Raw genomic sequence first — 13,473 nt, 5'->3', positions numbered from 1 at the left:
GAACAGCTTTAACCGTAATACTTAAAACTCGTAAATAGTCAATATTTTTTTTAAAAAAGCAGATTCTTGGGGGCCACATGTGACTCACCAGATGGCTGCCCTGGAAGAGAAGCTTCATTCCAGGCAGCCTGCAGAGGAGCTTTAGAAATGCAAATGAACACTGCTGGGCAAAGCCTGGACAATGTACCTGGGTCTCTTGCCTGGGGCAGGAATTGGGCTCATTCCCTCTGCCCCTCAGCCCAAGCTCTGCCTGCTTGCACTGATGGAATTTGCCCAGCTCAAGGCAGAGCCCGGGATGAGGATATCTGACCCTGCAACAGAAACAGGTGAAGCTGCAAAGGGAAACAGCAAATGGAGAATGTTGGGAAAACTTCACTATAAATAAATAGGGGGGGAATCATCCCTCTGCCCACTCCAACATGTGCTGTCACTGTCTGTGTTATATAGGGTGTATAAGAGCACTGGGGATTTTTTGCTACCAAAAATTCAGGGAAATCAGTCGGGAATCCAAGTATTTCATTATTAAATTAGAGAAAAGCATCAATTGATGCAGCCCTGGCTGGAGAGAGCAGCCAAAAATGGAGAAAAGATGAACGGCCAGCAGAACAAATCCTACAACACCATGCACCAGCCCCTGGGAACCCAAACTAATTCATAACAGGAGCCACAGAACCTATTTCTCATTTCAATGGCATCATTAGATTACAAGCTGCCCTCGGAATAACCAACCAGACAGCTCCAAATCCTGACCTTCCTGCTGATCAATCCACTGAAATAAGCAACACAACACTTAACCATTGGATGGGATCAGATCATCTGTTAGCAGAAAAAGGAGGAGTTTGTGGAAAATGAAATAACTCAAACTCTATTTGCCAATCTGTTGTGGCTCCCTGGCAGACCATGGGTTAAACGAATGCTGTTTCTCCTCTGATGTGCTACAGCAACTCTCATCTTTTTACCATGCCCCACACCTTGAGAGTGCAGCTCATTCAGCAGCTGAGCGAGGGGCCAGGGGCTTGTAGACAAGGAAGTAACGGGCGAAACCACCAGCTTCAATAAATGTTACTAATTAACACGGACTGCTGCTCACAGAAAGTCCCGCTAAATTCCTGAACTTCCAGAAGAACAAAGACTTAACACAGCCATGAATATCGGCTGTTCTACAAAAGTGGGAATGCACATTAACGAGGACATGCAGTTGGCGGATCGGGAGGTCTGAACCTTCCAAGTACCTCAGCCAGTGGGCAAAGGGAGAGAGAGAATCGGCCGGGAAAATGAAGATAAAAAGGAGGCTGCGAACTACAACGATGGCAGAGAGCGCACGGCAAATGCCCCACGGCCTCTCCCTCTGCTCAGCAATAAAGTCACTTGTACAGGACTCCTCTGTCTCCTCGGGGCTCAGAAACCTCCGGCCACGTGAATTTCCCCGCAGAGCCCCGGGCACGGGGCAGCCGCCTCTGTCCCAGCCACAGGAACCGGGCCGAGCCAGCGCTGCTCCGGCAGCGGCTCCTGCCGAGGCAGCGGCCGCAAGGAGACCGCGGGCAGCCGCTCCCGCAGCGCCCTCACGCCAGCGGCAACACGCGCCGGACACGGCACAACGAACCCGCCTGAGCCCCCTGCCGCCCCCGAGGCCCGCAGCGAGCCCCGAGCCCCCGCACAACCCAGCGCGCCTCCCACCTGCGCTGCGGCCGCCTCCCAGCTCGGCCGCCGAAGCCTCACCGCGCTCCGGCCGCTGTCGCCGCTCCCCGGCCCGCACAGACGCTCCACCAATGGCGACGCTGCCGAGCCACGGCCGCCCTCAGGCCGCCACCGGGGCCCTGCCCCGCCCCGATCCCACCAATCAGCGCGCCAGAACCACGACTGACGGCACCGTCGCCCAATCGCAGCCAGGGGCGGGCTCTGCACCCGGCACAGCCTCGCCCCGCGCTCTCAGGGCCCCCCGGACTGCGTGAGGGCAGAGCCGGAGATGAGGAACAGCCCTGGAACGGGCCCGGGCCCGGGCCCGAGCGGGATTGAGCTGAAAACACAAACAAACTTCTCCGCACCTCCCGCCGCGGCTTTCCCGGCACTGCGGCTCCGGTGGCTCCGGCTCAGCGGAGGCCCCGGAGCCTCACTACTGCTACCTCTAATTAGGAGCATCAAGGAATCGCTTTGATTTCCCCCAAAAAAGGAAAACTGCCCCAACCCTATGGATGAGTGGGGGAGGGGAGAGATTTCTGACAGCAAACTCCAAAATCTCAGAGCAGGATAATGAGGAGTAAGTGAAGAGCCTTAAATCCAGCCTTTCCCCACGCCTCCCTCCTTCCAGCTGCACCTCCTACCCCGGCAGTGCCGGAGACAGGGAATGGGGCCGTGCTCACTTCATGCCCCGGGGCTTCTCCCTCTGCTCAGGGACGGGAGTCGTTCCCCTGCTGCACCCTGGGCTCTCTCCCACCGGAGACTTCTCCAGGAACTTCTCCAAGCTGAGTCCATCCCACGGGGCACAGCCCCCCTCCAAGTGCTGCAGCGTGGGTCACTGTGCCCCGGGGTCAGTCCTGCCAGGACAGGCTGCTCCAGCGGGGCCCCTCTGGCCACGGGGTCACAGCCTCCTCTCAGGCATCCCCGTGCTCCAGCGTGGCTGCTCCGGGGGCTGCAGGGGGATCTCTGCATCCCCATGGATCTGCAGGGGGATCTCTGCATCCCCATGGATCTGCAGGGGGATCTCTGCTACTCCATGGATCTCTGCATCTGGCACCGCCGTTTTTGGAGGTACCAGGAATAGGCTGAGCTCTGCCTGAAGCTCTTCTCACATTCCCCACACCCTTCCGGGCACAGGGAAGCTTTTACCTCCTCACAGCTCCCCAGGCTGGGTTTGCAGCCCCTCCTCGTGTGGGATCTCTGGGGCTTTTCCTCCCCATTGGATTCCTGCGCCGTGGAGCTGTTCCAAATGGCCTCTTCCACGAGGTTCTGTGGCAGGGATTTGTTCTCCCTGGTCTCTGTCCACAGCTCAGTGCGTGAGGGAGGAAGGACAAGGAGAGGAAGAGACAGGGAGAAGGGAAAAGGAAAAGGCAGGAGGAGAGGAAGGAACAAGAAGGAACAAGGGAGGAAGGAGATGGGAAAGGAACATAGATGGATGTAGGACAGAATGAGGAGAAGAAGGAGCGTGGACAAGGAGAAGATGGGATTTGCCTCCATGCCAGAGGGAAGGGGAAGGAGATCCCCCCAGTCCATCCCTGGCAGGATGGTGTTGGCAGTGAGGCTGTCCTGCAGCGATGCTGGGCTGGGAGATGGAGCAGCAGGGAGGGGAAAGGGGCAGTGATTCCTCCTGCCCTGCCTGGCAGTCCCAGTCTGGAGCATCCTGGCGCTGCCGAGGCCCTTGGAGCGTCCGGCACTCAGGAGCCCGGAGCTCACGGCTGCTTTATAAAGCTGACAAAGTCGGCAGGATGGGTCTGGGTATGATCTCAGCAAACTGGGTTTATTGGTACAGGAACAGGGGACAGAGCTGAACAGGGTCCAGGCACAAAGACAGGGTGCAAGCCGAGGGCACAGGGGGTTTTTATATGGGGTAGTGAGGGTGGAGCTGAGGGTCAGGGTCCAATGGATATGGGGGAAATGGAGCAAAGGAGGGGTTAAGGGTCGGGACAGCTAATAGGGAAACAGGGGCAGAGGAATGCAGTAAACTGGGGCCAATGGAGGGACAGAGAGGGAGAACATTCTAGGGACTAACCTGAGATGGGTAACAGGGGGTGAACTAGGATAATTAGGCCAACAGGCCAATGGGATAACATAACTTTCCAAAAATCAGCTGGTGCTTGCAAAGATCTATAGGAGAAGCAAGCTTTTCACCATAACCTTGAAATCTATTCTTCTTATTAGGGACCAGTCCTCCACGGGTGGGAGATTGAGACTCCCATGAGACTCCACACCAGTGCATCTTCCTTTTCCTCGCAGCCTCCTTCTCCTCCGTCCAGACAAAGTTTAGGGTTGACAAATCCTGGCTTTGGGGGAAGAACAAGGGGTGAGCACCTTGGGTTTTGTGAGAAATGAGCCTCACTCTTTAGAATTTTTAAAAGTTTAATAAGGAATAATAAGGGACAAATCAGTAACAGCGCTTGTGCTTGGCAATGGCCAGAGGCACACCGGTTAACCACAGCAACTCTTCTTGTCTAGTTTCTCCATTGTATTGTTCAAATACATATTCATAGTGATTATATATATTCAAACATTTCCTTGAACTCATTTACATGTTCCAGGAATTCTTTAGGTTGGTTTGACCCCCAACTCGCCTTTTTAGAGCACATGCAGGAATCGTGGATTGCTGTTTTGAGGGTTGTGTGTCACTGCCTCACAAGGGCCCCTGTTCTGTGGTTTCAGCAGGTGACAGTTATTGACAGTGGAAGGGTCAGTGGCAGGGGCCTCATCACATCCCTTCCTTAGATGTTATCTGACCATGCAGACGCTTTTAGCTACTTCCACAAGTACTTTAAATGAACATTAGCTATTTCACAAATATCTCTGAGTTGTTATTGTCAGTTAGTTACAAAAATAAAAGCATTAGTTCTTATTTCACAACTACGGCTACTTCTGCAAAAGTTAACATTCTAATGCACAACACATGGCATCCACTTTAATATTTTGCAAAAGCCAAAACTATAATGTATGTTTTTCACACTGTCCTCAAACTGAAATATCATCCATAAATGATGTTCTGAGGATATGAGCTACACAGGGGCCAGGGCATTGGCCACAAAAAACTGACAAATTATACTATAGCAAAAGCAGTGAAAAGTGATTACAAACTGTACTCTATCAAAATTGTTGTGATTAAGAATATTTTGCAGAAGTCAATATCTAATAGCAAAAGCCAGCACTACCTAGTTATTTATAACAAACCCAGGGCAGGTTTTTCCCTTGCATGGAGCACCTGGGCCTTCCCCGGGCCCCTTCTGCCCTCCTGCAGAGCCGGTGGCATTTTCCAGCACACACAGTTTGTAACCAAGAGCCGGGTGCAGCCGAGAAGGCTCCAAGCGCCTCCTTCCAGGCTGACTCTGCAGGTGCCCAGGCTGCTCTGGGCTCTGCCAGGGCTCTGCTGGTGCTCAGCTCTGGGCCAGGCTGGGCCCGCCCTCCCCTCACATTGCTCCGGGCAGCTGAGTCACAGCGGGAGAGGGAAGGGACACGTCAAGGGAGTTGAGGTTTAAGAGCGTTTTTATTCATAAAACTTTCATAACAAACAGGCTGCTCTAACTACCATAACTAACTAGCAATGCTAACTACCCTAACTAACTACCAGTGCTAACTACCATGACTAAGTAGCAATGCTAACTACCATAACTAACTAGTTGTCCTAACTACTGTAACAAGAAGCTGTTCTCAAGTGCTTCATCTCCTCCGCTGCTCCCTCAGGTTCTTTGCTGCAGTGATCAGAGGGGTCAGGCTGGAGAGAGGCTTGGCTGATGATAAAAATGGGTGCTGTCCAAAGGATAAAAAATAAAGAAATGAACTGTTACTTTCCAGAGTCAAGTTCCTCACAGGCTCTGTTGCAACAGGACAAAGGGAAATGGTTTGAAAATCGAGGGAAGCAGGCTCAGATTAGATCTAAGGAAGAATTTTTTAACCGGGAGAGTGGGGAAACACTGACAGGAGGTGCCCAGAGATGTGGGAGGTGCCTCCTGCCTGGAAACATCCAAGCTCAGGTCAGGCAGGGCTCTGAGGCCCCTGAGCTGCTTGAAGATGTCCCTGCTCGCTGTGGGGCACCAGGTCCAGATGAGCTCGAAAGGAGCCTGCCAGGCCACAGCGGGCGAGGATTCTGCTCGCTCTGCGCGTGGAACGCAGCGAGACTGGAGACTATCGGAGGGGGCCCCACAAGAAAACCCCTCCCTGGCGCTGCTGCTTCCCCTGCAGCCCTTGGCTCTCACCTGCAGCAGCTCCTGGGCAGCCCAGCGCCGCTCCTCGTCCGGCTCCAGGCTGCACTCGAGGAAGTCCCGCAGCAGAGCCGACAGGCGCCGGGGCTCCTGCAGCTGCGGGGTCCCGTTCTGCCGGATCAGAGCGCGAGCCTGCAGGGAAAGCAAACTCAGCGCTCTGCCAGCTTCCTTCACACCCACACGGGCTCACATCCACCCCGGGGCCTCAGCCCCAGCGCCAGGGGCACTTTCCTCCCTGCCAGAGATGCTGCTCAGAGCTCATTTTGCTATGCAAACCAAAAAACCCAAACCCTGGGGCTGCCACAGCCACTGCAACATCCAAATGATCTCGCCTTGAGAGCCAGTTTCATTGGCCAGCTTTGTTAGTAGGAACCTCCATCAGAAATAGCCCATTTTGCTTCTCCAAATATGGACACCAGCTTTACAGGCCATTTTCCAGATTCAGTGTGGTCTGCCTGTGTTATTTCAGAGGACTCTTCCATCAAGTGCATCTCTGCAGTGCCACTGACACTCAAGTAAATGCATTCCTGATGCCCCATCCCAGAAACTGCCAGGCAAGAAACAGGAGGTTTGTGATGCTGAAAGCTCAGGCTTGGTGACACAGTAGCTTGGACTAGGAAAGAAATGTGTTAGACTATGGGGATGTTAAACCATCATCTTCATGTTTTCAACAAGTTTCCCAGTGAGAAGAATCAGGGGAGATCATCTTGCAAAACCTCTTTTAGAAACTCCTGCAGAAATCTTGTTGGGTTTGGGGCTGGGATTTGGGGATGGTGTGGGGTTTTCTTGCAAGATAACATTAGAGCTGATGCACTTGCTTCATATTTCCAGGTCATCCTCACAGCTAGAAGAGCTGCAACAACGAAAAGCCCAAAGCAAATTGTTGCTGGAGACTGCAGAACATTCATCTGTGTAGAGGCACAAGTCCTCTGGGAATTCCCTTCCCATGTGCAGAAACCTCCAGCTGCTGCTCCCAGTGCAGGGTCCCCCTGTGCTCGCAGCCTCTGCAGGCACTGGAGAATTTGCCTCTTACCATGGCCGCCGTTTCCCTGAAGTAAGGAGGTTCTCCTTCCACCATCTCGATGGTCACAATGCCGAAGGACCAGATGTCCACCTTGGGGCCATAAGGAGATCTGGTCACAACTTCTGGGGCCATCCAGTGAGCAGTGCCCACCATGGAGCTGCGCTGGTCCTGCTCAGGGCTGAGCTGAGCGCAGAGGCCAAAATCAGCTGAGGACAGAAACAAACCCTGTCAAAGGCAGCTGCAATGAGGAAACCAAGCACAAAGATTCCCCACGCTCAGTCTGAGAATGCAGTAGTGAAGTCAGCTGGAAAAGCCCTCAGGGCTGTAGCCAAGGAAAGATGGAACTGAGCCCTTCAAGAAACCCTCAGCTTTCCTTCAGTGGCTTTTACTGATTCCCTTGGAGCTTTAGATTCCCACTGCTGCCCCTCTGGAAGGGCCATGGCCAGAGCAAAGGCACTGCTGGCCCCCTGCTCCTCTCCTGAGCTCTCTGCAGGGGCAGCTGCTCTCAGCTGGCAGCAGGGGCCGGGCAGTGCCCCCAGCAGCCCTTGTGGGGCTCTGGCCCTCCCTGGGAAGCAGCCCCAGCCCCGCAGCCCGGGAGCGCCGTGCCTGGCCAGGAACACCCACCCAGCCTGACAGAGCCGTCCATGCCCAGGAGGATGTTGGAGCTCTTCAGATCCCTGTGGATCACCCGGTTGGAATGGAGGAAATCCAGGCCCTGCAGACACTGAGAGAGAACAAGAAACACAAGGGCAAAAACCAATGGCCGGAATATATCACACCAGAAAGGACAGCTCAGAATTCTGCCAGCAGCAGCTTTGCTGTGACAGGCCAGGAGTGCAGTGCACACAAGCTCCAGGCAAACGGTTCAAGGCAAAGCTGAGAACAGCAAATCAAATCCAAAGCACACAGAGAGTACCACAACAGCAGGAGAGAGAACAAGAACAGAGTAGAAGTGCAGTGATGCTGGCAGGCCGTTCACTGCAGAGGCTCTTTCTTCTCCAGCTCATGAAAACAACTCAGAAACAAAGCCCTGAGCATGGAGCCACTCCTTTTCTCACGCCCTGTTTGGAAGGACCATCATGTCCCAGCCATGGGAGTGACAAGCAGGATCCCTCACCTCCCGACTGACAGCTGCCATCTCTCCTTCAGCCATGTGTGTCTGTCTGACAACGTCCCGCAAAGTTCCTCCATCCATATATTCTATCACCAGCCAGAGATCTCCATCAACAAGGAAGCTGGAAGAGGAAAACAATGGCATGGAGATGAAAGTGCAGAGCTCAGTTCCCCCATAGAAAAGCCTGGAGTGGAGTTTTGTTTCCAGGTCACTTGTCAGTGAGGACAGAATCAGATGGAGAGACATTCCTGCCAGGCTGCACAGCCCTTGGAATCTGCACAGTCTAAAGGGGAAGGAGACACCTGTGAGAAAGGAGAGGCTTTGGATGGCAAGCAGGTGAAAAATGCAGTTTAGCAACAGCCCAGATCAATATGGAATCACAACCCTTGGCCCCAGCTGGTTCAGCTTCTGAACTCATCAGTTCCACCATTCCCTCCAGAACAAGGCAACACAACTGCAAGGGTTATCCAGGGGAGGAGGCCGTGCAGCACTTGGGACAAAAGCAGTCAGAAAACCTTTCAGAAAGTCCCTTCAGAAACAGGCAAGGCCAGTGAAAAATGGGCAAATGAGTCATTTCTGGAAACAAGAACTTGGTCTTACTGGCATTTTTAGCAATGGAAAAGGGCTGGGAAGAAGAAGCCAAGGGAAATAATTTCTGCTGTGGTTTATCAGCACTTGCTGGGAGACACAGCAAACGGGGTCAACTTGAAGGAAAACCAAAGCAAAGCAACCAAAGCACATGGAAGGAGTGAACTGCCAGGCTGTTGGTTTGGGAAGATGTGGCTGGGTCAGGCATTTTCAAAACAGGCTACAGACTCCTGATGCCAGGAAAGGTTAACGCAGGGCCCGGGCTCGGGATCAGAGCTGAAGCACTCACCTGTCCAAAGAGTTGACAATGTTGGGGTTCTTCTTGTCCTTCAGGAGCAGGATCTCATTCACAGCTCGTTCCCTGTTCTGCCCTCTGAGACTCATTTTCTTGATGGCCACCTGAAGGGACATTGCAGCCTTGAACTGGAGGAGTCTGTGGCAGGAGGCCACAGCAAACACGGAGCGAGTCTTTGTGGAGCGACAGAGCCGGGCTGTGCCAAACTGCCTTGGGATGGGACACCAGAGCTCAGCAAGGGCCATTCCCACAGCCCATTGCTCTGCCAGCTGGGGGCTGCTTACAGGACACATGGCCAGAGACATTTGGCCCTGCAAGCTCTGCAGAAATGGTCCCTCAGCTGTCAGCCTCAAAGCTCTAACAACATTCTCTGCACCTACAGTCTTCTCAAATGGCCTCAACACTCTTATTATTATTATTCAAACCCATTTTGCAAGCAGGAGGTAATTCTGGTTCTCTGAAAACAGAGCAAAACAGCCAGGAACCCCTTAGCAATTCTATGGGATTTGGTCATGATTTCAGATGCAACTGCTCTGTTTGGGATTGCACAACAAAGCAGACACGCACACCCATTGCTCAGGTGATCCCTGTCACAGGCTGTCACTGACACCAGACCAAACACAACTTCAGGGTTTAGGAGAAACCTTTGCTCTGGACATCCATCTTCTCATTTCTCTCCCTCTCTCTCTGTGAACAGCTGAAGTAGGACTAAAACCCAAATTGAGCCCAAGCAGGATCTCTCCCTAATTAGGCCTTGAGGTATCCTTTGAAGATAAAAGGCAGGATGGAAATAATATTGTTATAGTTTAGCTAAGAATAGCTAAATAATGTTCCTGTCTAAGGTTGGGATGAAGATAAATTGGGCCTCAGTCTCCAGCAGCTGATGCATTCACACTTTTAGATATGAAGGCCAAGCCAGCGTGTCCTGCTCTGACAGACACCGCTGCCCTCCTTGCATTCCTTTGGTGCTTCAGAAGGACCAAGTCTGTCCCAGCTGTGCTCTGCAGGCTGACACTGCTCTGCCTTCAGAGGAGCAGCCTGGGCAGGAAAGCTCTGCTGGCCCCCAAAGCTGCAGCCACAGCTCCCAGCAGAGGGGAAAGCCCTGGAGAGCTGCCAGACGTGCTGGGCGTGTTGGCACTGACCTCTCCTCCAGTGGCCCTGTCGAGTCCTTTATAAACGGTTCCAAAAGCCCTGGAGACAAAACAGCAGAGAAGAAAGAAGCAGCGCTTTAGGCCCTGGCAGGGAAAGCCAGCCCAGACAGGAGATCTCTGCTGCCTGCAGCGTTCACAAACACCTGGCTGCATCGACCCTTCCAACAACAGCACAGCAGCCACCAGCCCTCTGCCATGCAAGGTGTGCAGGAGAAAACTAAGACCCAACATGAAGGAATTGGGCTGGAGCAAATCCCAAATATCCACCCTGAATTGCTTTAGTTCCAAAGCTAGGAGGATAAATGGGTGTCTAAAGAACTGGAAAAGAATGCATTTCATGCTTTTCCACTTCCTGCCTAAGACCTGCAGGTTCCACAAGGGCCCTGCCATCCGGCAGGTGATGCTTTTTCCCCCAGAGTGCATCAGCTCTGTGTCTGTTACTGAATGGATGGGGTCTGCTACCTGTGCTAGAATAGAGCACTTATTAGTTCATCTCTGGTTTCTGTTTCTAAACCATTAGGTTGATAACCCTGACCAGTGGATATTTTTTGAAGGAAAATATTTGAAAGAAATCTTCTTGAGAACTGTTTTCTGACAGTCACCACATGGTGAGTTGCCCTTTTAGGCAATCCAGTTCCAGGGACAGAAGATCTTCCAGGTCCTGCTCCTTGCTGCAGGCAGGACACTGCCAGCCTCAGGGGCCTTTGATGGCACCTTCTGACCACAGTTATCAATTCTGATCAGGACTGAGAGACAGCAGGATGGTAGCCCAGTGTCTGAAGCTGCTTGGAGCTCTCCTGACTTCTCACTTGATCCTGCACCAGCACAACACCCGGCCCTGCTTGTGCAGCAGTAGCTGCCGTGCACTTACCCTTGGCCAATCTGCTCCAGTTCCAGGTATTTCTCGGCAGGCTCCTCCTCGCTCACGGTGTTCCCTGAAAGAAACCACGTGGAAGACGCTCCCTCCCAGAGTGAGACCCTGCCTTGCAGCAGAGCCAGAAGCAGCCCCACTCCCTGGGGCCGTGAGCCCCTTGGTGTCAGCTGGGGAAGGACAATAAATGGCTCGGTGACATTCAGCTGCAGAGCAACACTGGGTGCAGCTGATGCCCAGACACACACACAGCACCTGCTCGGGCACCCAGGAACAGAGCAGACGTACTCAGCTGCATCAGGCACCACTCCCCTCTCCCCTCTGGCTGCCCGGCTGTGCTGCTGTCAGAATGTTCAGCCCAGGATCCCACAGCAGAGGGAGGTTCATTGTCCTCTTCCCAAGCAGAGGGAGCTTCTCCATCCTCTTCCGAAAATGCTGCAGCTTCTCCATCCTCTTCCCAAAATGCTGCAGCTTCTCCATCCTCTTCCCAAAATGCTGGAGGTTCGCCATCCTCTTTCCAAGCCTGGGGATGTTTGCTGTCCACTTCCCATGCTGGGAGATGTTCACTCTCCTCTTCCCAAGCCACAGGGTATCCTCCATCCTCATCCCACACTGGGAGATGTCCATTGTCCTCATCCCACTCTGTGGGAGCTTGGCCACTCTGGTCCCACACCAGGGGACATCCACCGTCCTCGTCCCAGGCCGGGAGATGTCCCCTGTCCTTGTCCCACCCCGCGGGAGCCTCGCCGTTGCATTCCCACCCCGCGGGATGTTCGCCCTCGTCTCCCAGAGCAGCAGGAAGTTCACTGTCATCTCCCAGCACTGAGGGAAGTTCACCATCGTCCCCCAGAGCAGCGGGAAGCTCACTGCTGTCTTCCTCCTCTTGGGCCTCCTCTTTGGAAGCAGAGGGAGCCCCAGGAGGTGCTGGTGCTGCTTCTGTGCCCTGTGGACAGACGGCAGCGTGAGGGACAGGAAGTTCTATCTCAGTTATCACCTTATTTATCCTCAGCTGCACATCCAGCTGCACTAAGCAGAAATTTGGTTTGGAGCTGTTCCAACTAACAATGGGCTACAGTCGACATTGCCACTTATTGTTGGGAATTCCATATTCCACCATGGCTAAAGCCAGCAAGCAATCCTCTGCCTGCAAAACCAGACCTGCAGCTCTTCAAAAACTCTTCAGCAGAAAAGGAGAAAACTGATGGGAATTCCTTTGCTGCTGCTGCTGCTGCAAAGACACTGACAGGACCTTTCCTTCAGCCTCCCAGACTGGCCCTCGACTGCCACATGCCGAGCTCACAACTTGCTGCACAATTCCAAACACCAAAGGTTCCTTTCCCACTCACCGAAGGAGGAGCTGCTCGGAATGCAGACATGAGGTGCCCTGCAATGGGAGAGGGAACATGAACCAGATGCTGTTAGGAGAAAAACTGCCAGTGGTGGGAAATGCCACGGAGCAAGGCAACCCCAAGAGAGCATTTTACTTTCACAGCATCCCTCCAGGAGCCACAGTCCCTTCCCACAGCAAGCAAGAGAACAAGCACAAAATACTGGGCTGGGTCAGTTCTTGGCTTGAGCAGCAAACGGAGGCAGTTCCAGGCTCAGATGGAACTGGCACAGACTCCCTGCTTGAGGGAACAGAACCCCCCAGGGCTCATTGCAGATGCTGTGCATGCCCCGCTGGCTGCAGACACCCCCTTTTTCAGCTGCAGCTGCTGGCAGGAGCTCTCCCAAAGCAATGGTGTCTTCATGGCAATTTGATTCCAAAGTCAACTCAGCTCCAGAGGAAGAACAGAAAGCACACAGCAAGCCCAAAGCCACAGATGCTGCACCGAGGGAAAACCTCAACTTACGTGCCAAGTGGGTTAAAAAATACCCCGAATAAGCCACAGAGTACAGAGTGCAAACTGCAGCAGCCACGTGCTGGATCATTTTGGCTGCGCTGCACACGCCTGCAGCCTGTAGCCCTGCAAGCACAGAAGGACAGGGCTGGGCTGGCTGCTGAGAATGCCTCGGGCAGGAGGATCCTCCGGCAGCGAGCCCAGAGCCACTCTGGGCACTGAGGCCTCCGTGTCCCACAGCAACGGGAACACCACGGGGACGTGGCGCTGTTCCTGTGACATCCCAGCAGCAGCTCACGCAGAAACTGCCTGGAAGGTTCTCCTGTGTCACAAAGGAGCACAAAGAACCCTCCCAGGGCACAGCCCATGGCCCAAAGGATGCAAGAGGAACTTGGAAAATGCAGCAAACAAGGACACCCCATAGCCCAGCCTGAACACTGAGGAGAACAAGGACAGGACCAAAGCAAAGGAAACGTGACCTTTAGTCACTGATAGTTCTGACTAAAAGCAGCAAGCCTTGTTCCATCTGGGATCTTTGTTCTAGTTCTAAAAACAAGCAAGGTCCTCCACTCTAAATACACAGAAGGCAGGAACTGGGGAGGAGGTGGGATTAGGAAGGAGGAGGAGGAGGAGGGAGAGAGGAAAAGGAGGAGCAGGAGCAGGAACAGGAGGAACAGGAGGTTCCAGTG

At 53.5% G+C, this 13,473-nt stretch overlaps 3 protein-coding genes across 7 annotated transcripts in view; 1 reads left to right on the top strand and 2 right to left on the bottom strand.

Moving 5' to 3' along the window:
• The window catches only part of LOC129132039 (uncharacterized), a 286,230-nt gene extending 284,418 nt beyond the window's left edge, over positions 1-1,812 (bottom strand). For 4 of the 5 annotated variants that reach the window (XR_013185411.1, XR_013185413.1, XR_013185412.1 and 1 more), the window contains exon 1: positions 1,678-1,792. The gene's annotated coding sequence lies outside the window, so the exon portion shown is untranslated. Of the gene's footprint in view, positions 1-1,677 lie in introns of all 5 variants that reach the window. The other variant, XM_054651022.2, reaches the window with a different exon arrangement.
• The window catches only part of LOC143695915 (uncharacterized), a 243,196-nt gene that overhangs the window by 78,089 nt on the left and 151,634 nt on the right, over positions 1-13,473 (top strand).
• Positions 5,359-12,875, bottom strand: LOC143695856 (serine/threonine-protein kinase PAK 3-like). Its single transcript, XM_077191060.1, has 11 exons — positions 12,797-12,875; positions 12,290-12,327; positions 11,511-11,886; positions 10,944-11,007; positions 10,064-10,112; positions 8,916-9,025; positions 8,042-8,159; positions 7,549-7,648; positions 6,934-7,130; positions 5,895-6,032; positions 5,359-5,448 (listed from the first exon to the last, which is right to left on the bottom strand). Exons 1-11 carry the CDS (start codon positions 12,873-12,875, stop codon positions 5,359-5,361), a joined length of 1,359 nt encoding a protein of 452 aa, XP_077047175.1.

Source organism: Agelaius phoeniceus, chromosome 27 (genome assembly GCF_051311805.1).
Source record: "Agelaius phoeniceus isolate bAgePho1 chromosome 27, bAgePho1.hap1, whole genome shotgun sequence".
Classification (NCBI taxonomy): Eukaryota; Metazoa; Chordata; class Aves; order Passeriformes; family Icteridae; genus Agelaius; species Agelaius phoeniceus.
This window is presented reverse-complemented; position numbering and strand designations above follow the sequence as displayed.